Raw genomic sequence first — 23300 nt, 5'->3', positions numbered from 1 at the left:
ACTTGGGAAGGAAATGGTACTTCCTGGTTTCCAGCCTGCACGGTGCCCAGTGCTAAAGCTGGTGTGTTGCACACTTAGCTAAATTGCAGCTTGATGCTCAATGAATGACTTTAAAAGTTATTACTATCTCATTAATTAGTTAGTGTTTATTAGTTTGGACTTTACCTCTTCAAAAAGAAGATTAATTCATGTTAAAGATTACTAAAGGATGATATACTTCATTGCATTCTGCAGAGGACTGTGTCAGCTCATCAGGCTTTATTTACAAAAAAGTCATAAGGATATAATTTATTTTTTTTTTAGTAGTAAACATAATTTGTCTCTTGTGTGACAGGTGCAGTCCATGTTTATGAAAAATACAGAGAAAACATTTTCAAAGTGCGAATTTAGAGTACCACAGCAGATAATTTTTCTGAGAAAGAATGAAAATGTCACTTCTTAAGGGCAGGCACCAATTTCACAAATTTTTTGATTCTCACCAGAACCTTTAGTTTGGCCTATCTTATTTCTACAGAAATGCCTTTCACTGCAAGTTGTGGGGGCAAAACCACCCCCAAAAACCGATTTGGCCAAGACCTTTCTGAGCCATATATAAAGTATAGAAGATAATGTTTTGCAGTTTTAAGAAAATCAAGCTGCTAATACTTTGAGTAACTTATGCATATGTATCATGGCCTATTTACAAGACTGTAAGTCTATTCCTTTAAGTACCTAAATATCTTGAGGCAGCTCCAAGGCAGATGTTGAGCCCCCAGCCTTGTCTGCCACACTGAGCTGCCTCCAACATGAGCAGCCCAGGGAAGGTGGGGGCCAGGCTGCAATCCCTAAGAGGTATTTAACTTGAACACAGCTGGCACCAGTGCTGGCAGAAATGCATTGAAAAGTGGTGGGGGTTCTGCCAGTTTATTTGGAATTAAATCAAACAAGATGTTGACTCTCTCTTGAGGGAATGCAATGTGATGCATTTCCTCACTGAAGCTCTCTGGGCTGTGCTGGCTCTCAAGAGTGCCATATTGCAGTGAGTGAAGCAATTTCCAGCACACATTTAGAACCCACTCTGGAATACTTCAGGGTGACAATAGTTAGTTAAGTCAATATGATTAGAGAGCTATCACCTCATTTTCACTGCATTACTCTCATAATCCTAGAAGGAAGATTCATATCAGTGCTCAGGAACAAAATTCCAGGAGAGAAAAAAATCCATACTACTAACTATCAGCTAATATTACCAGACAACTGAATTTTCTTGTATTTGCTTTCTTACTTTTCTCGGGGGAAATTTACCCTAATGCAAGAGAGCAACACAAGACTGACACAGGCTTGAATGTTGAATACTACAGCCCTCAGCAGAGCACTACAGAAATTGCCAGGCAGGCTTTCAATATGAGCCTGCTGTGGCACTAAACATCTCCTTGTGATGCCAACCAGGGTGCTCCTCTGGGATGAAGCACTCCCAAACACAGATATACCCTAAGCAATAAGCAAAGAGTAGAAGCTGGAGCTGTAGCTCAGAGGCCTAAGGGAGGATGGGAAGAGAGAAAGTAAGAATTTCCCACTGGCTTTTGGGAAAAACACATTGAGTGTTAGACAAAAAAGGGAAAATCCCAACCTTGATAACTGAAGCATTCAGATATCCAAAGCTGAGGTTACTCTGACTCAGAAAGCAATTGATACATTTGCTTTTCAGGCAGTACAGGCATCACAACTCCATACAGACCAGTATGTCTGTCTGTCACCTATTTCAAGGCAGACTTTCTTTTGAGCGGTATCACATCCAAAGAAGAAAGAAATGATCTAGAACTGTCAGTGGCAGGGCTGTTAGAGTTGTAAGAATGGAAATCCCTCTTGTGATAAACCATTTTAAATGTTCAATAAAACCCAATTCAGTGTCTAAACCTCACCAGTATAATACAAAAATGTCTCCTGGGCACATCCATAAAACTGGGAGGGATTGAGAGCTGCAAAAAACAAGAGACTTGAAACTCACTCTCAGATGCAAGAATTTTGTCTCTCCAGAGGAAATTCTAAGCATAACCTAAAAATCTACATGAAATTTTTATATTAGGAAGGTGAAGAGAGTCCAATGAAAAAACACTGCCACCCAAGACTGATATTTAAAATGGCAATCACAAGAGGGAAAACAGGTTTACTGTACATGGTTTGGCAAAGCTGCAGTCTGCTTCTTTAAGAATGCATTACAGATTATGAGCATTCTTATTACAATTTTATTGCAATATTCAAGGTGTACTCAGAAGTATCTATTTTTTTTTAAATATGGGTTTATTTGTTTGCATCTTATTTTACAGTCTCTCTTCCAGCCTCCAGTTCATTTCTAAAATGAAAGCAACTGATATTTCCATATCAAAGTTTAAAATTAATTTGCTTTGTGGGACATGCTCCTTGATGTAAAATACTTCATTTTAATTAGGACATTTAATTTTCTCTAATGGAATCAGGTTCCATTTACTTAATCCAAAACTACATTCTGAAAGAGCTATAAGCAGTACATTTTCTCAGCACAAGCCCTTCAAAGGCCTGTGTGCATGAGGAGATTTCACCTACACAGCTAAACTGATTTCAGCTTAATCTACTTACACCCCTAAAAAACATTGCCCATAACTGAGCCTGCCCCACTTCTGGATCTGTTGTATTAAAGAGCTTTTTGTTTCCTAGTGCAGATCAGGATTGGATAATGAAAAATCAAGTACCATTACAAGTATGTGTTAGAATTAAAAACCTAATTAAAACTTGTCCCACCTCACTGAGCACAAGTGCCTGGACTTCACATCCTGGAGCACAGCCACCTCCCACTGCCACTTCTGTACAACTTTCTTCTTCCCTTTGCCCTCCTCTCTGCAACATGCTGTATACATGTAGACCATGCCAGATCATGTCTGCTTCTCTTTAAGAGAATGAACAAGTCATTTCTGAGGAACACTTTGCATATTCTGGCTCCATGTTAGGGTGATGTCCTGCCCCCATGCACGCACAGAAGCACGTGGATAGATCAGGGCAGAGATTACCAGTGCATAGGCAAGGACTGTGAAAGGCATTCCCTTTCCCTACTCTGACAGCTTGCTCCTTCCATTTAAAATAAATGTTTGTTCGCTGGAAAGCCTGTCTTTATTGATTTTGTACATCTCATCAGCACAGAGAAATGCAATGAATAACATACACTATTACAAACTCTGAAACACCTTCAGCTCCAGGCCAACGGCAGATTTCACAATGCAGGGGCACAGCAATGAAATTATTTTAAAAATGGAATACCTTGAAAAATAGCCAGGCTGTCATCCATTTGACCACTTTCACAACCCAAAAGACATGCTTGTAGAGCTCAGTATTCACTACTCCAGGGTCTACTACATTAGCAGTCACATGGCTTCCATTTGCAGTCAGAAGATGCTGTAGTCGATAGGTAAATAACACAAGGGCAAGTTTGCTTTGGGCATAGGCTCCATGGGGTGAATACGAACATCTGTACACAGGAGAGAAGAAGAGAGGGAGATGCATGTAAAAATAACCAGAACAGAATTGCACAAACATCAAATGTACCACACTTTGCAATATCCAGATATACACTGAGTCGTCGCAAGAAACAGCTTATCACTGGCAGGCCTGTTGTTTACTCAGCTTCTGGTGATTATTCCATCAGACACCAAGTCTTATTTATAGCAGGGGAAAATATTAAAAAAAAATTACACAATACCTGCCAGAATCTCTCTGTCAAACTCTTTAAACCAGAAATGCTGAGGCATCAATCTCTAGGTTATCATCACCTGGAGGCCCTTTAACTTCTCTCCCCTCTTTCACTCTGCTCTTTCCAAACATACACTCTCTATTCCCTGTTACATCCATGGCTGATCATACTACTTCTTGTTGCTATTACTATTTTTACTGCATCAGAACCTACTAGTTGAAGGCTCCTGTATTGGGAACAGTACAGAGGAGTAGGGTACTCATTGCAGCTGCCCTGGTCACACACCAGATTGTGCACAGCTAAGAGATGGATAAAAGGATAAGGCAATGAGAACAGCTGCAAGTGTAACCACAGTTTACAGGCCCTATACAGCCTTTAAAGCACAGATGGCTGGCAGGATCTGTGCCGAAGAGGTATGACAAAGGCACACAAATTCCAGGAGTTACAGCAAAACATTACCTGTTGAGATTCTGGTGCACCTCTCTCATCTGGATGTCAAATGTGCCCTTCTTTCAAGTCAAGCTTTCTGGGAACTGCTGAGTTGAGTTTCATTGCATGCAGGCAGCAGTACTTTTTTTTTTTGTCTTTTCTTTTTTTTTAACAAGCAGGCTATTTTCAGGCAAATTAGCAGGTATGTCACTTAAAATGCTCTTCCTGACTGAGGCCTCAGCAGCACTTCCACAAATTCCTATGCCGTAACAATTCACTCCTGTAATTACCCCAGCCTCTCATCTAACCTTTTTTGTGCTAAGCAGAACCAAAGGGAAATGAAGGCATTACAGACAGCTCAGAGGCAGAGCAGGCAGGAGCCTAAAGCAGCAGGTTCTGGGAGCTTGGAACTGCTCCAGCCCCCATCCACTTTGCCTCTGCTAAGTCCTGGGGAAGTGATGCTGCAGCTGCTCCCCATGTGGAATCAGGGGTTAGGATCCATGCAGCAGCAGAACCATAACCTGTTGGTGAAAGGTGATGAAGGGGCACCCACTTAGGAACAGAACTCTCTTTCCTTGTTCCTTCCTTTCCCCTAGATGTTGCCTCTCTCTGATGGCAGCACCTACAGCTCCATCCTCTACACCTTCACCCTAAGTGCAAGAAATGTCCAGACTAGGGATGCTCTTACTCTGCTGGAAAGACTGCCTGTGATTTCTGTGGCCGTTACTATGTACAAGTTTTTTTTATTTTGAATGAATAATAAACATATGAATTCATTTTGTTATCAGTCTTGTTGAATATCTTATTTATAATATCCTGTGCACTTCATCACAGAAAGCCCTGGATGTTAAGAATCAAGCTCTCTACAGAGGTATAAGGCTACTGTAGCAATTTAACTGTCCACGTTATCTGCAAGGACTCGGAGACACCACAGTAAATAATACAGCTTAGCCACAGGAAGTAAAAGACAACAACATAAAACAACACTGAACCTCCAGTGCATCTCTTTTTTTTTTTCCCTCTCTCTTTTTTGTCCAAGCAAATCACAAGCAGTCTACAAAACCATTATATGAATTGAGAATCAAAAGGGACAGCTGATCACAGGCAGTCCTTGCACCAACCCACAGCCTCAGCTGCACCATGCTGGATAACATACCTTCATTATCATAAAGATAGCACCTGCACCTTTGGGCAAAATGGGCTATTTAAAGAGTAAAGAATAATCATTGCATGAATATAAGTGACTTGGTATTAGTCAGGAAATTGCAGTTACATTTTAAATTCAGTAACCTCCATGCTCTGATCTGAGACGCTCAAAATGTCACCTTATGCTTCATGCATATTCCAACCCCTTTAACTTGAAGGACCAGATCCTCAGCTGCTACAGGCTTCTCCTGTGCACAGCCACGTGGGCCAGAGCTCACACTACCCATGGGAAGCAGCATTCATCCCCAGCCGCCTCCAGCAGCCAGCTGGCAGCTCCCCCTGGCACTCCTCCATCAGCCACCATTCCCCACTGAACGCAAGCTGGGGCACGGGACAGGCTCCCGAGCTGAACCAGGGTGATCCTGTCAGGCAAGCGGCTCACAGGGAAGCAGAGCTGGGGACTACTCTGACTTGTTCTGCCTGGGTCTAGTCGGGCCTTCAGTAATCTTCAGATGCCAGGCAGGAGGATGCTGAATGCTCCCCATGACTCCCCATTCCCACATTTTGTGTGCGTGCTGTTTTGACTTACCTTGTGGCAATGAAGCATGAACTACAAGGGCTGGATCCTCCAAAGCCTTGCATTTTGCATAGGTATGTGTGCCAGAGAAACATGAGTGCTGAGAAGATATAAAAGCTACCCAATCAATGAGGAAACCTTTTATATCACAGTGCAGAGATGCAAATGATCTGCAAGGCAGCCAGGAATCAGACTTCAATAAAATAATATAGATATGAAGAATATAAAATTAGATACACAGAGCAAAAACTTTTGGCAGAGGCCCTGCAATGATTAGCTTCTCTCTTCCCAATTTCTGTGTGTATGTTTTTTGCTTTCCAGGAACCTGACATCAATGGACTACATACGACAGAGGAATAACACAACACAGAACTGATGAGGATTTCTGTTGAACAACTGTTTTTTGTCAGACCCCATTTTATTAGAATCATGTTGTTTAAATGTCACATTGAAAAAATAAATCAACGCTGGTTATTTGACTTCATTACATCCAGTGTTGACTTTATGTATCAGAAATATAGGACCACAAAGGCACCTGAACTTACACCATGATTCTGTCTGCTATGTCTCCTATGTAAAATCAGAAAAGCGTTTGGGTTGGAAGTTTTAAGATCACCTAATTCCTCTAGCCTACCATAAGACGATACATCTTTCCACTTGACAAGATTTCTCAAGGTCCCATCCAACCTGGCTTTGAATGGATGGGACATCCACGCTGTCTCTGGACATCCCATTTCTGGACCTCACCATCCCCATCATAAAAATTTCTTTCTTTTGTCCAATCTAAATCTACCCTCTTTTAGTTTAAAACCATAAAATGCATTCCTCTTACACATGGAATTATCTGGTTTTAAAGCCTATGCATCTAAATCTAGCTTCTCTTGGCACTTTATGCTCTGTATGCACATTTTTTACAATGAACAGAAGTATAATTGCATGCTAAGTAAAATAATACTGACATTATGCGTTTCTACATTTTCTGAAGGTTCTAAAATCTTTCTGAAACCAAAGTGCATACAAGAGGCAAACCATCCAAGCAGAGCACAGCTTACCAGCAAACTGGGCTAGCAGAGCAGAGCACACGAGGTGCCTGTGATGGTTGGACTTTTGAGGACACAGGGCATTAGTGCTTCACAGCCAGGCAGGCAGACTCTTAAGCAGAGAAACTCTGCCTCCTAACTAGGCAACCAGCCAGGCAAAAGACTGGTAGCTCCCAGCTCCCAGTGGTACATGTGGGTGCTGGTCAGCCAGGTAGATAAGGAGGCACAGGTGTTCAATGCCCAGGGATACATCCTAATAAATACTGCCCACCCAGCTTGGGCAATGCCAGACAGAATGTGCTGAGGTATGGCAAGCCTGTACACAGTCAGCAGCTAGAAAAAGTGGAGCAAGGACTTGGTGGGAAGAAATTCAGTGGGAAAGCACAGCATGCCTGGCATCAGTAGCTAGGAGAAGGTCATGCTCACTCCCCTGTTTCAGTGGGGCTCACTGTGGAGCACTCTTCCTACCACAGAAAACAGTGGCATGCCCCAGAGGATGCCCCTCCATTGCATTTTGCTGAGTCAATGCTGCTAAAACAGGGCAATGCACAGCTCACAAATGAAAAATACAGGAGGAGTTAAGGCAGGCAGAATTTCATTCACTACTTTGAAATCTCTCCAAGAGAGCACCAATACACAAAACTTTCTTCTTCCTTTAAAAATAATGTTTTATGGATTCTATATTGATGAATAAAGGGTCAGGTTAAAGTAGGCTCTGCATTTTGTGTCCAAATATTTTTTCTAGCAGAAGTTCTTACTTCTGGCTTGAGATTTTTTGCAATATAAACTACAGGTTTGACTTACTACTACAAAGATTGGGGAGGAGAAAATAAAGGGATTGTTTTGAATTTTTGCAAGAAGAAAATAAGTAGGTATTCCACTCTGGAGTGAGGGCCTTGAGGTTTGCTGATTTTTTTTTCTTTTTCTTCTTTTTTTTCCTCTTATTCTTTTTTCCACCAGAAGCTGATTAGCTGATTTTGCCACTTATCTCCATGGCGCTGTCTCCAGTAGCAGTCTCCCTATGGAATGTATTTTCAAAAAGTAATGAGAAGCCAAATTTCCAACTGAAGCCTGCAGTGGCTAATTAGGTGTTTAAATATGGACTCAGCTGCTATCCCAGTTTGAAAACTGAAATAATGTTTAGCACATCTCTTGGCAGTCTCATTTGTTTCTCCACAGGCTGGCTTTAGTTGGTCTGTTTTCTACAGTGGTCTTCCACTTAAGTCAGATGATCCCATGTTTAGTAAAGAGCATTAAGTGAGGTCAGGGTACCCACTGAGCAACAGGGGAAGCTGTGCTGCTCAGCACAGACCACTTCCTTCACCCTCCTGTGCAGGGAGCTCTCTTGCTGCTGTCAGCTTTGCCACCCTCACTGAGGGCTCCTTTTGAATTGTGCACACACCTAACAGACATCATGGACTCACGGACAGCACCCTGTGCCTCACCACAGCTTGCTTCAGCAAGAGGCTCAGAGGAGCTGTGACCATCCTGGCTGGCACACAGATCAGTTTAACCCAGCCAGTGCTAGCCCTGAAGCTTTCCTGAAGTGAACCTTTCACAATTGTCTTGCACATCATTCTCCTTTCACCCATCACCGCTCCCCAATTCCCAGGGTGTTAATTTACCTGCAGGGCAGAGTGCACCAAGATCAAACTGCAGAGAACCCAGCTGCTATGAGCTCCATTAAAAGACAAGTGATGCAAAACGTGGCTGACATGCTGGGCTTTTTAATGAAAGGCCACACAAAATTTCAATATATGCCTTGGGATGAATCAGGGAATTAAGCAAAACATTGGCTTGCTGTATTAAAATGACTAAAGCTTCCTAATGATTTATGTATTAATCTTGCAATACATCATCACCATTGCTTAGTCAAGACTAAAAAAATCTGTTATTAAACACTCATGAAGCTTTCACAGTCTTAAATTTTCTTTCTTCAGGGAATGTAGCACAAGATTTTTCAGGTTTTGATGGATTTTGCAGCTTATTTTGAAGCAGCTAGAGAAATATATTGGAAAATAAACATGTCTTTACTGTTATCATAAACAGTTTCTTTCTCTTCTCTTATGAAAAAGCTTGAGTCCTAAATACTGTTTATTAGACTAAATCAGGCTTCCTGGCAGTACTACATATATTTATCCTGTGAACACATGTTCTGAGTCTCATTAATTGTGATTTTCTCTTAATAAAATCCAACCAATCAAATAAACAAAAAACCACACACACAAAAAAAAACAAAAAACAAAAAACAAAAAAAAAAAAAACCAAAAAAAAAAACAAAACCACCAAACAGAAATACAGACAAGGAGAAAAGACCAAGCTGGAGAAACAAGAATAAATATATTACCACTGAAAACCAGTATTTTACCAATTGAAAGAAAGAAGCATATACATTAGTAAACCAAATCTCAAATCTAAGGTATTTCTCTACTTTTGAGATGTTGCTGCAGTTATGTTTTGTACAGCAGCTGTCCTGTTACCAACTGCTACTACAGGCTATTGGACAGTCATTCATCTCATGTACATGCCTGGGCATTTTGTGTGACCCTGAGCAACTTCTTATGTACTTCTTCATGTACATTTCTTCAATATATGAGATGTACAACCTTAAAAAATCAATTGTGACTGTATACATACAACAGTTAAGGTGGCTGAAGCAAAAACCGTGAGTTAATAAGGAATGCAGCATTAGGGACTCCCGAAGAGCCCTCATGACCCTGTAATGAACTTGTTCAAAAGGAAGGCTACCAGGACAATACATGAAATTAGTGGTTCTACAGAAGGCAAAAAGGAAATAATTCATGTCCTAATTTGTGGCATGGGGGTTACTTAAGCAGTCATAGGCCAGTGGCAGAGCAATCCATCTTGCCTTTCATTCCTCTTCCTGCAGCAAGCTCTTCAGTTTCACATGTTGCTCACACACAGCTCTGGACAAATCCAGACTTTGGCTGTCATCTTTCAACTGTAGGAAAATAACTTTTTTTTTCCTAAAATTAGAATATAAAGGTAAAAGCCCAGAGCTGGGAAATACTCTCTCTCTCTCTGAAAGGTAAAATGTTGGTGATGGTCTCAGTAACTGGTATCTCAGCAGATCAGTGACTCCTCCTGCCTTGTGCTTAACCCTCAATGCAGTAGAAGCCACAAGCTGGAAGCTGGGTGGTGGTTTGGGTTTTGTTTCTTTTTTAAAGCCATGCTTTCCAGCTTCCAGCACTTCACTGTACAAATACATAGCATTCAGTGACTAGCCCCTTCTAATAGCCTTTAGGAAATACAGAGGGAACAAAAATTAACTCACTGTCTCTTGAGGACTGCATTTAGTAAAGAAACATAGAATGTCTTCATTTTAAAATCATTTATGAAAGGCAAAATAAGCCAGGGCTTGTCATGCAGGGTGTTACTGTCATCCAGATGGAATCAGAGGATCATTTTTCATTTGGCTGATCCCTGCTCCTAATGGCAGGAGGTGAGATGCTGAGAGCTATTCTGATCTACTGAGATTGGCTGTGTGCAGCTCAGTTGCTGTGTGCTCAGCATAGCTCTCAAATGTATAGAACATGAACTCAAAGGCTGGTCTTCTCAAAGTCTCACCAGAATCAGTACCTTTAAAGAAGTCAAATTTTCCTGCTTGTGTACAGTTGGTGTTAATTTCAAATGTTTTGGATTATTTTAAATATCAATGTCAAATTCAAGTTGTAGTTACTGTACCTCCATTTTTCCAGGAAATATATGTCTTTATTTAGAATTATATAAATTACCACTTTTCTACAGTCAGTACATTTGGTGCAGTGTAAAGTACATGCTAACAGCTGAAATGGTATTTGACCATAATTGTATCCCTTCATTCAATTAAAAATCTCCATTAAACAAATGAATGAGTAAATACATAAAAAGAAGCAAGGGTTTGTATTGCTTTACCCAAGAAAAAGAACACAGCTTCAAGACCTACATGCTGTGTCTTCACGACCCTTTTGAGGGATGGGGAAACAACAAGGACACATATCTTTTCATATTCTCTCTTGGGTAATCTGGGTCTTGGGTTATTGAAGATTGTCACACATCTTTTAAGATTATCTATAGGATTATAAATGGGGGGAGGTACTCTCCACCCACCTGTGGAGAGCTTCCTACCTCTCCTGCAATAGATCTTTTAAGTTGAAGGAAGTAATAGGGTGTTTTATGGCTTCTTTGCTTCCACCAAATGCACACAGGACCACAAAATCCTCAGCAATAACTTGAACAATCCTAGATATTCTTAAAAAGCATCTTGAAACTGGTGTAGACTTTTGCAGATTAGCTGCAAGTTCTGAACTTTTCATTCTGGAACTCAAAAGGAACAGTAGAGTCTGAACAAGCATAATGAGGTGCTGCCATTTCAGATACAGCACAGTGCACCTACTGTGGTTGGCAGATTTACAGCAGACTATGCTGGTGTACATGCAAAGATAATTTACTGTTTAATTGTGGTGGGCTCAACCCACTGCACAGTCTTGGATTTAAGGAGGAGCTGAATGTGTTCTGCAAGAGCAAATATTACCCCCACTGAAGGACTGGTCTGTCTTATCAGAGGAAATGTGCCTGCAAAATCATTTTTCCTTTAAGATATCTATAACTACTGTGCACAAAATGCTATGCCATCAATCTTTGTTTACAGAAACAACAAAAAATTAGCAAGTCTGGCACAACATGCTTTTGAAAATCAGTTTCTGCTTGTTGAAACAACTTAACAACTTCTGCTTTTTAGAAGTTCTCTTATGGAGTGAGAATACAAACATCACAGCTTCAATCTGAGTGATAAAAGCTACTAACTCCCAGTATATGAGTTAAGACAAGGAGCAAACTCATAAAAAAGACAGATATTTGATAAAAGCCAACACAAGAAGCCTTCTCCTCACTTGGAGGACCTTCCGAGGTTAAAGAAGAGATACAGCTGAATGCCAGCAGATACCAGAGAATTAAAATGTGGAAGTATTCTGCATCCACAAAATGACTCACAGTCCAGACACAGCATAAAAGGCTTTTGCTGCTGTGAGAAAGTACATCAACAGCATCACTCATCTACTGTCAAAAATCAGGTGGGATTTAAATAAAATTTAAATATGAAAGGGGCCTGTGAAGAGAGAGGGTCTTATCTGAGGAACATAAAAATGCCAACTTGAGCAAAAAACAAAAACCTATAAGAAAGGAGTAAGATGCAAAGCAGTCCACAGCCAGCATTGCAAAGTAGTTACTTCTAAGCACTGTAAAGAACAGTGTCATCAACCACTTTCTGCACCATTTGGCCTTAGAGCTGAGTTTTGGGGTTTGCTTTATAAATTTCCCAACACTGTGTCACCCTGGAATACTGTAAACAGGGATCTGCAATAGAAAACCAAGCATTTCATAAGAAGGGGCATGGCATGGCCTGGGACCAGAATGCTTAAGACCTCTTACACTTGCAGACATGCCAGAACCTAGTGAAATCTGGCAGGTTTAGCTTTCCAGGAAATGACAAGAAGTTTCATGTCCTGAAAAACCAACACAGTCACAGAGGTGCCCTGCCCCAGCCCTCACTGAAAAAAGAATGTAAAGAAAGTGCTGCTTTGACAGATTGATTGGCTGGTTGATAGATTGATTTTTTCATGGCAATTCAGGTACTGAATGCCCACCACTCCCTTAACATCACTGCTAAAAGCTCTTGAGCTTCCCCTAAAGCCACTGTGAGCCACAGGGCTCCTCAGTCTCTGTCCCTCTTAGGAAGCTGAGATTTTGCTGTGTACAACCGCTCTCCACCTCTCATGGCAAGAAAGGCTGGGCTACCACAGCACCCAACACATAATGTGAACAGAAGAAATGGAGCAACAAAGCTACAACTATATCAGACATTCTGGCAGTATTAAAATTCAAGGGGGATAGAATATTTTATGTTTACAGAGATTCATTTTACTTAGCATAGTTTTCACAACACATTTTTATCAAGGGCTTGATTTAATCAAAAGACCAATTTTTCTTCACAGCTGTGGGTTTCAACTGCTTGGTCTGCTTTTGAACAAAGCAAGTTCTCCTTCTCTAAACAAAGAGGTTTAGGATGAGGACTAGAGAAAAGGTTAAGAGTTAACAAATCACAGAGGCAGAAATGTGCCTTCAGCTCCCTGCCCATTGCCTCATAATCCTTAATGCTTGTGGCAAGACATGGAACATATGGCTATGAAGAATCAGGAACAAAGCAGGGCTGAACCTGGAGGGCGTTTCTGGAAGGTGAGCTGGTAATTTTGACCATTTCTCTTAGCACATTATTCCAGGGATTTACAGGCATATGCGCCAGCCTTCCTGCTGCTAAGCTGTCCAAAGGGCAACTCCACTGACAAGATACAGGGAGGATGGTGGTAGCTAAGGCAATTGAGAGAAATGCTTAAACTTTGGAATAATCACCTAGGACCAGAACTCCAAACTTTTAAGGTTCATTCAGCCTTAATGAGTCTTTTTGCTGGCAGAAGGATGTTGAACTAACCTTCCCCTCTCAAGGGCAACAAGCTCTCTCTCTGCTCCCAGTTCTCCAAGTCCCTTTTGCCCTCTCTATCACATGAATGCAATACATTAACTTTAAATTCCCACAGAGCTGTCTTGCCTCTGGAAAACAGCACCTCTGTGAGAGCCACTGTCCTGAATGCCACGCAGAGCTGGCTTCTCCCACCCAAGCCATGGTGCAGGGAGAGGCTGGGCAGCAGGAGCACCCATACCTCACATACTTCCCAGCATGCTGCTATTTTGAACTAGTTCGGAAACACCATGTCCTATTAAACCAATAACTATCACTAACAATCCTTTGTGAAGAACAATAACTCTTTTAGACAAAAAGGAATTTAACATTGTGACAACAAAGTAGCTACATTTAATATCCCCAAATACATGTAAGTCTGACATTACCTTTGTGGTGTCAGTATTACAGTCTGTTATTGTTCTCCAGAAGTCAATCAACCCTAAAAGCATTTTGATTAGACAGAATGAAAATACATTGATGAACGTAAAATGAAAGCTTTCTGAAGTTGGCATCCTGACTTAAATATTTCTTTGTCATTGGTTGCAGGAACAGATAAGAACGGATAAAACACTTGCTGCATTTGAACTAGAACTCTGTCTTTTGAATTGATGAATTGGTCTGCTGATACAGTGGCCCATTTATTTTTTACATTAACTTATAGAATTTGAGATCTGTGCCTTCCCCAGTACACTCATTTTCCAGGCCAGTCAATTTTTGCAATTAATGCTAATCACTGCAAACACAAGGGATCATTTTGCAAAGCAGCAAATCCTTTTGCATTTATACAGAAAGTATTTGGCAAAGAAGGGCTTATGTGCATGGAGTAAGCATTTAAATACTTATCATCTAACTTTATGCAGGAAAACTTGATAACCTGATGTAGGAAGGACATGTCTAAATGAATAAAGCACTGTACTGCAGTTAGCATTTGGTCCTGTGAAGGCAACATGATTTTTTTTGCAAATAGAACCAGAATATGCAACAGAAGACATTGTGCAGAAGCTTCTTAAACAGCAGAACTCAAACAGAACCATATATTTTGTGAGTTAAATAAAACCTATGATAATATGTATCTATCTAATGATCAAGAACAATCTTTTATGATTACTATTTCTGTATTTTTCCCAGCATTTTATTGAACAGTCTAGTGACACAGCTCTTTATATGTTATTATGAAAGACTTCTGTACTGGCTAAATTTGATTTACAAAAAAAGGGCAATCATGAAAATCCCTCCTATTTCCTTTTACAAATTTTCCTTTATTATGTTAAAAAATAGAAATATACCCAACAGAGCTATGTTACTACTATGCTACAATAGTTTCATGTTTGTTTTTCCTTGAATTTAAGATGATATTCTTCCAGTTCTTCCTATCAGGGAGAATTAAGAAATTTTAAGAGACGGATCAATAATGAAAAGGCACTGAAGGAACAAATTGGGGTGTTTCAAAAATAGGAGCCTTTCATTGGAAACAAATGCTGACTCATCAAACCATTCTTAGTAAAAAACAAATAAATTTTACACAAATGCTCAGCTTAACAAAAAAAAAAAAAGAATAAGTAATTTGAAACTGATCGAGATACTTGAAAAGGATGGTTTAGAAATTAAAGGTTGGGAGTTTCTGTTTTATTCTCATACTTCAAAATCTGAATATCAATGCAGTCATAGGGATAATTAAAAATAAATTTTTAAAATTATTTTAGAACACTGAAATCAAATGTTTTGGTTTCAAAAATGGATACATACTTTCCCAAAGTAATTCAACATCTTAACTTTTAGTTGTTCTTAATGGAAAATATTTTCCAAAATTTCAGTAATGCTGATGGAAAAAAATCCTCAACTTTCTGTCCAAACTTAATACTAAATTTTTAAGCAACAAAACAAGCATCAAATACATGGAGGAAGATAGGATGAAGGACACTCCTCATCCAAGGACAGGAGATTTCCAGACAGTTTGCTAGACAGATTTTCCCATCAGTACCTAACACTTCCAGTGTTACAGTTCTTTGTGAACTGCCTAACAGAGGAGATGAACTGGAGCTGCCTGGTCTCTCCAGAGTCTTCCTAGGTCTAAGGCAGAGCTGTTTATCCTATTTTAAACCAGCTAGGACACACATGTGGCAGCTGGGAATTTTGCAATTCTTTTCATTTAACTTCTATTGTCTCTGACATGATTCATGCACTAGGGCTACAGGGAAAAATACAGAAATTATATCTAATATATTATATTCAGCTTGGAGAGTTTCAAAAAAATCAGCTCCTTCTGCAGTTGAAGAGCAGAGGAAAGGGAGCAGGAAACTGTGACTAACTGTTCTTGAATATACAAGAGATGTGAACCAGAAAAGGAGCTGTGTTACTGTGGCTGGGGAGTTCATAGATCTGTGATTCACAGCATTACAGGGCCCATTTGGTATGCAAAAAGAGAGGATGATGAAAGGAATAGTTAGTCATGGAGAAAAAGCTAGACAGAACACACAAAGATGCTAACCCCTGGGAAAGGAGCGTATTCAAGTGTGATCCACAGTCTGGGAAAGAGAATACGGTCGTTTTTTCTTTGTTTTCCTAAAAATACCTTTTTTGGTAGGTAGAGCACTTCTACACTTCAGCCTTGAAAGAGCACCATGAGCTCCAGTGCACTGCTCAAGCCTACCTCAACCCAAGTGGATGGTACACTATTCTTCAAGCTTTTGCTAAAACCAGACAGCCACATTCTCTCATGACCATACTTTTTATCTCCCCTCAATTTAGAAAGTATTAATAAAGGCAGGCAAAAGTGGAAAGAAGGCCATGCTGCCTGTGCTGGTGGAGCACCCAGTGTACTACCCTCTGCATGGAATTGCTGAAATCACCCCTGTGGAAACGCTTGCAGATAAGCTGTGTTTCTCTTAAACTTTCACCTCCCTGAAAAACAGTCGTGTTCAAAGTAGGGATGAAGGGAATGATTTGCCTTAGGGATCCCCTTGTTGACTCATGTGATTGCTGTTGAAAATGGTCTGGATCTAAAAGACCACAAAGGCGTTTGATGTTCCTCATATATAACCTTCAGCAAAAGAACTGGGAGAACAGTCAGTGCTCTTGTGCGTGTGCGTTTGCATTTTCAATAACACACATGAAACAAGCTGTGCCCTGCCTGCTTGGAACAAGCTCTGTCCTGCCTTGATGTGCCCATGCCATGTCTCTTCCACTGCTCTCTGTGTGTGTGTGTGTGTGTGTGTGTGTGAAGAGGAGGGGCAGGAAGGGGGAGAAATGGCATTCATAGGAAAGAAACAGGAGAGGGGAGGGGCTGGGGGAAAAGATGAGAGGAAGATAAATGGAGAGGAGAAGATAAATTGGTGGGTAGAAATAAGGTCGTCAAAGAAAAAGAAAAAAAATAGGGAGGGAAAAGGCAATTTAATCAAAAAAAAGCTCAAAAGAGATAAAAAAGCAGGCAAGCATGAAGAAAGAGACAACAAAGGAAGGAAAATAATGCAAAATGCAAAAAGACAAAATTAAATTAACCATCCCACTGAAAAGAGCTATCCAGAGTAACATGGGATAAATCAGGTTGGTAAAATGGCAGGAAACAAACTAAAGAGGAAACATGGAGGACAGTAATACCAGCTTCATTTAACGCTGTTCATGGGACAGGTCTTCCATTTGTTTGTTATGCAGTTGCCCTGTGGTCTCTGATATGGATGATGACTGGTTTCAGATCAGATCTCTCAGCAGCAAGTACAAGCAGTGAGGAGAAATGGCCACAAATGTGACTGCCAACCCAGAGTCTGCTGGGTGGGAGAAGGATTCCACAGAAAATCCTGCGGTAAAGCAGAGAACTGAACCTCAGTTTAGTGTCTCCTTTAAGGCAAGACACGTCTTCTGCCTTTCCTTCTCTGCCATGCTTGATGGAAAAATCCCTGCTCCAGTACTGTCTCACCTCTAGTCAGGACACTAGCTCTACCAGCATCTAGGTCTAATGGGACAAGAGGTTGGTAAACAATTCAGTCTGCTGCCAGCAGTAATTTCCCCGGCAGAGTACATCCCCCTTTCCCCAATAACAACTCCAGATGGTTTTTGCTGCTTTCCTGTTAGGTTAGGACTACCAGCCAACCTGGGAACACACACCCAAGTTGTAAAATGAATTATGGCCAACTGGCACAACTCAAAATAAAGAAAAAAAAAAAAGAAAATTTTTAGAAACATTTCCCATTCACACAAAATGAGATATGGCATCATCAGGAAACTGTTCACCATGGGTGTCTTTACCACATCCATTAAATCTCCTGAATGTTGCTCTGAATCACAAGGCACCTCCAGGGCCCCGTGGAGTAGGCAATGCCTGGCTATGAAACCCCCCAGCAGTCCGTCCTCCTGCTAAACCCCCTGCTCATGCTGTAGGGACACACCCAAACACACAAGTGATCTCTCTGGTTTTGCAGCACTGTTTATGGTGATGTCAAACTATTTGCCTGAGAGGGGCTTATTGACAGTTAGGCTAAAAAAAAAAAATACCCAGGATCACCTTTTTACACCTGAACCAAGGAAAGGTTTGGATCTGAATTTACAGCCCACTCTGGGTTTCACCAGTGTGCATGTGTGCAGGCACCACTGCTACCTCTGAATGATTCAGAGCATATGTGTGGGAATGAGCAGGCAAAATCAATCATAAGTCTGTCATCCTTTATGGCCCATCTTACATCAATAATGTTGAAAGGTAAAGGACACAAAAGCTGCAGGTAAATCTCACTGGTATATTATTATTCTTTATGTCAGACTGGTCATGTTCTTGCTCAACCATAACTTTCCAAATCAAAACATTTCCGGTTCCTTTAAAATATGAGTTAATAATGACAAATCAAAGATAGGGATGATCCTAAATTAAAGAGGCACAGTACAAGGCCTTGCTATAATCAAGGAAACTACTGTTATCTAGAGACACAGAACAGTCACATTTAATTCAGCATTCCATACTTTAGCCCAAAGAAATACTAATTCCCTTAGCCCCCTTGCATGGTGCCATCCAGCACATGGCCATCAGAAACAATGACTACACACATCAAGTGAAGAGTAAGGGTAATTTTCTGTGGTTGTTTTACAAGCAAGAGATTAAATTGTGACTACCCTGCAGAGGTTTAAACAATGGCTTGTAATAAAACTGATGCCATAATATGTAATCAGAAGTTTGACATGCCTAATGCAGCATTCATATGTAAAATGTCTGCAGTGGAAAGAGCCCAGCCCTATAATTTCAGTCTCTGTTCGGAAATGAAACCTTGGGCCAGGTACCTCTGATCACCTGCTGAAGTCCCTGTCAAAGGATGGAGACAGATTTTCATGGAAATGACACAGAAGTCAGACTGGCTCCATGCAGGCAGGCAGAAGCTCTCTGGAGCCCAGGAGAAGGCGGGCTCTGCTTGAGCCTGTTAGTAAGCACATAATTGCCACGCATGACTGCATAGGGAAATTTTCAAATTTCTCTCAGTTATCCTGTCTCTTTCTCTGCTAACTAAACCACTCCACGCAGTTCCTGTATGACATCAGAGACGTTTACCACATCATTTGATGTCTTCCTAACGTTAAAAATACCCCACAGACACTCACCCACAGTTTTCCTAAATGAAAGCAGGAGGTCAGAAGTCATCCATGCATTTAAGCCCATTTTACTGGATTAAAAACCCAGGGTGGGTTTGGGCGAGGGTCAGGGTTTGGGTGTCCATGAGCTCTTGGGGAAGCACAAGGGATGACACCGACACGAGCCGGGGTGCAGCGCTGGCAGCGGATGGCCAGGCTGATGTGCGACAGGACAGGGACCGCAGGGCTCGGACAGGACAGGCAGGGTGACACAGCCCGGGCCCGGGGGGTGGCTGGGGGGTGATGGAGCGAGCTGTGAGGGGAGCCACGGGCGGAGACTGGATGTCAGAGCGGAGCAGGACAAGGCGGAGGCCGGAGGCAGAGGGAGCAGCGGGCAGGCGGAGCAGCAGAGGGCCGGCACGGCAGCTGTGTGAGGCAGCTGGGCAGCAAGGGCGAGCTGCGCCCCGCAGCCCCGGCGGCATCCCTGCGCGGCCGGCGGGCAGCGAGCAGCCACAGGCGGCTGTCTGAGCTCATCTGAGGGCTCTGTGCAGGCATCCTCTCGGGGATGAGGTCTATTAGCATCCACCCAAGCCATTTCAAACCATCCCGGGTACGGAGCGTCTCTCCCTGGTTAGCTAGTGGCGAGTCCGGGCGCCGCACGCACCACAGGCATCACCGCAGAATAAGCATCAGAAAGCAAAGTGAGGTTTTCGAAGTCCAGAATAAATTACGCCCTTCAGAATTTATAAATTATTTGTACCTTTGTCTCAAGGCTGCAAGCTTTGATCAAATGTTAAATATAAAAAGCAGGTGCTTGAGAAGCACCATAAATTGTATTAAAAAAAAAAAAAAGGCAACAAAACCCCATCTCATAGTCAGTAACAATTCTCTTGTGTTTTCATCTGCACAGGATTACTACAGATCAGTGAATACCAAAAAGGGATGGGTACCTGCTTTGTAAGTCGTTTAGGTGCAATTTGCCTACATAATGGGTGGCTGATGAGACAGTGATGATCCTAGCGTTGTGACTGTGCGTTCCTGATTGCTTCAGCGTATCCAAGAGGAGGTTTGTCAACAGGAAGTGTCCCAAGTAGTTCAAGCCGAAGTGCTCCTCAAACCCATCCTCCGTCTTCCTTTCAGGGACCAGCATCACCCCAGCTGAAGGAAAAAGTAGAGGTAAAACCTGTTGATTTATTTCAGAGGAGCAGCAATCTAGAAGGAGTACGGATCTCCTGCTGCAGAGGGTAAACACAGCGTTCAGAGCAGTGAGTGACTGGTGATGGCATGTACAGTCGACACTGATTGATTCCTGACAAGAAAAATGTCTAAACCCTCACTTTGGTTTCTTTATCCAGATAACGTGCTGACTGACTCTCTCTCCCTCCCTGCAGGACTGTGAGTCCATTTGTGAAAAGTGTTTTCAAGGGGTGGGAGCTGGGCGATCCCAACAACATTCCCTCCATCAAAGCTCTGAGCAGTGGAGACAAGACCAGGCTAGGCAGCAGACCTGCTCTCCCAGACAGCTTTTTTTCCTGGGTCCTGGCTGGAGTTGAAAGCTCTGGTGAGTCTACATCTGAAATCTGCAACTTCTCTCTCACTGGTGTGGGTGAGAACAGATGTAGTAAATTTACCCAATATATCTTAATTACCATGCTTACAAGCAGCTGCATACTGAAATTAGGTTTTCAATGTTTATTTTGGCAATATTTTTGCATAAATTTCCACAAACCACAATTTTCAAACTCAGTGTCTAAAATAAGTATCCACATCTCCATCATGAGATGTTGATTTCAGCATCTTGCAGAGAATTCTGATCTCAAGCATAAATTATATCATGTATTGAGGCTGTGTAAGGGATAGTTACCCTGCTCAGCTATAACATTAACTTGAATGCTATAAATTTTTCTTATTTTATTAAAATTTAATTACTGTACAAGTGGACATGACCTTTGTCATTTAAATGGAGATGGACATAACTCATGGAGGAGAATCCTGTTCTAGGTTGCTTCTCTCTAACACCCATAAATATGATATAGCAGAAAGGCCCCTCCTGCACACACAGACATGACAGAGTGTCAGCTTAATCCTCATGCTACTTCACGTGCCCACTAAAAAGCCTTTAACATCCCATTTCCTGATGTCAGCCTGACCTGATGATCACATATTAAATGACCATTTTAAATTGCACATGCTGTGCATCTGCATCGCTGTTTTGGGGGTTCCTGCCATCTGGGGGTTCCTGCTTTGTTGCTGTCTCTTGGGCTGAAAGAGAGATATTTTGGGGATCTTTTTTAGTATGGCAAACAGCCATAGGGATTCATCTGTAGCTTCCTGCCATTTAATATAACAACTGGAGAAGCAGTGGGAGGGGAAGAAACTCAAGAAGGCCACAGAGAAAAAAAAATATTTGGGTGGAACACAGCATACCTGCAAATGGAGAACTTAAGACTGAACATGAGCAATGCTGACTGGTGTCACAGTGAAAGAAACACAGCACAAATTACATTATGAGGCTCCACAAAAGCTTTGATTAGCATCTCCCCATGTCATTTACTGCTGTAAACTGTGTATAATCACATCTGGGTCTGAGAACTGCCATGAAGGTTATGGACGGATGCAAATGAGAGAGAGACAAGCCCAGCTGTGACTTTCTCTTGTTTTCTGGGAAGAAGGAAAGGATGGGAATGGCTTGGGGATGGAACCAACCCCATGCTCCCAGACTAAGTCTCAGCCTGCTACAGGGCAAGTTTCAGCACAGACAGAGCTCAGCATGAGCTGTTGGATGGCACACGGAAACATTGCTGCATCTCTGAGCACCAGGCCTAGTACAAGGAAATTATTTGCATATCTCTGAGGCCATCCTGCCCTCCAAAGCTCTGACACTTGGAAAAGGTGAAAGGCAGCAATTTGCCAGAGTTCTGTTTGCAGCAACACTGGTAAAATACAATCCCAAGAAAGGCAGCCAATATGAAAGAGCCCCGGCACAGCAAGGCTGATCTGCACACCAAATGCTGCTTCTGCATCTGCTGGGATTGCTGCAGGGCTCGATGCAGGACCCCTCCATGCACAGACACACTTCTGGTGGTTGAGTGAGATGGAGGGATGGAGAAATTTGTCCTGTGTGTTAGACAGCTGCTACAGCCGTTCAGCTTTGCATGGTGAACAGCAGGCAAACCCAGCGAGGCTGCCGTCGCTCACATTAGCCCCGAGCATGCCTGTGCCATTGCAGCTTCACCCTCGACCTCCAGAGAGGCACAGGATTTCAAGAACACAGAGAGGCTTTGCCCTCCACCCCAATTAGTCTCCACCATCTGTGCTGTGCATCCTGGAAGTAAAAAAAAACCGGATCTGAGCTCAGGTCAGGAGACAGAAAAAATTTTCATTTACGCAATGCACAATTGTAAAGCTACACACTCCCCAAAATTTTTTTGCTCATTCTTCAAGAGCATCCCCTGAGTAGAAATTCTGGTCAAGTCCTTGAGCAGGCACAATCACCTCTGCCTGCATCTGATGCTATTGCAATTCCTTTTTCTATCTTCAAGAGCTGCTCAAATAATGTTAAGCCAAAACACCTTTGAAAGACTTTTTCTGTTTTTTTTAAAGGCTCCCATCTTTCAGGTAGTTTGTTTAAAAAATCTTGCCCTGTAGTCTGAGGGCAGTTTCTCTTATTTGAGGAAAAGCCATTTTTAATTTAATAGAAGTGAGCATACAAAGGAATACCCAACAGGCAACAGAACCTGTCTCCTTCCTTAACAAAAGGAAAAGCTTGTAAGTGTAGCAGCAAGCTCTCTTTCTTAAATTATTAACTACCTAGCATTCAGTAGATACTAAAAGTGGCATCCTATTGATTTTCTCTTGTCCAGAAACATCATCAGCTTTACTTAAGGGTCCCAAATGTTAACTCAAAAATGAAAGCTGGTTTGGTTTTATTTTAATTCTTTGAATTAATCTAATACTACTTGAAACATTGACATTTGTAAAAGACAAATTCTTTGTCTTTTCATTGTAAAACTTAGAATGAATGTGCTTTTATTCCAATATGGAATTCAAATAACTCAGTATCTTTCTGGTTTTAATTATCAATAGTCAGCCTTATAATTTTTTCAGAGTGTCTGTGAAATTTGAAGTGGCAGCACACAAACCATTAATGCCAAGCACCTCAGTTCTGACATAACCTTCTCATATGTTTTTCCCCTTTTATTTAGATGGATTGTCTCCAGAAGATTCAGTTTTAAAATATCACTGATAACATCATGGCATAAGAAAATGAATTAATAATTAAAGTGAACATGAGTTTCTACTTTGTAATTGATTAGCTATTGCTGAAATATTACAGCAAAAAGA

General features: G+C 41.5%; 1 protein-coding gene across 4 annotated transcripts in view; it reads right to left on the bottom strand.

Annotated features, from left to right (window-relative positions):
* DHRSX (dehydrogenase/reductase X-linked) overlaps nucleotides 1–23300 on the bottom strand; it is a 162247-nt gene that overhangs the window by 26388 nt on the left and 112559 nt on the right. For all 4 annotated transcript variants that reach the window (XM_059839365.1, XM_059839367.1, XM_059839364.1 and 1 more), the window contains exons 5-6: nucleotides 19907–20114; nucleotides 3271–3478 (exon numbers count right to left, since the gene is read on the bottom strand). In XM_059839365.1, coding sequence (XP_059695348.1) covers nucleotides 3271–3478; nucleotides 19907–20114 — 416 coding nt within the window. The remainder of the gene's footprint in view (nucleotides 1–3270; nucleotides 3479–19906; nucleotides 20115–23300) is intronic.

This window comes from Haemorhous mexicanus, chromosome 2, assembly GCF_027477595.1.
Source record: "Haemorhous mexicanus isolate bHaeMex1 chromosome 2, bHaeMex1.pri, whole genome shotgun sequence".
Classification (NCBI taxonomy): Eukaryota; Metazoa; Chordata; class Aves; order Passeriformes; family Fringillidae; genus Haemorhous; species Haemorhous mexicanus.
The sequence above is the reverse complement of the archived record's forward strand: the minus strand, read 5'-3'. Positions and strand labels throughout refer to the sequence as shown.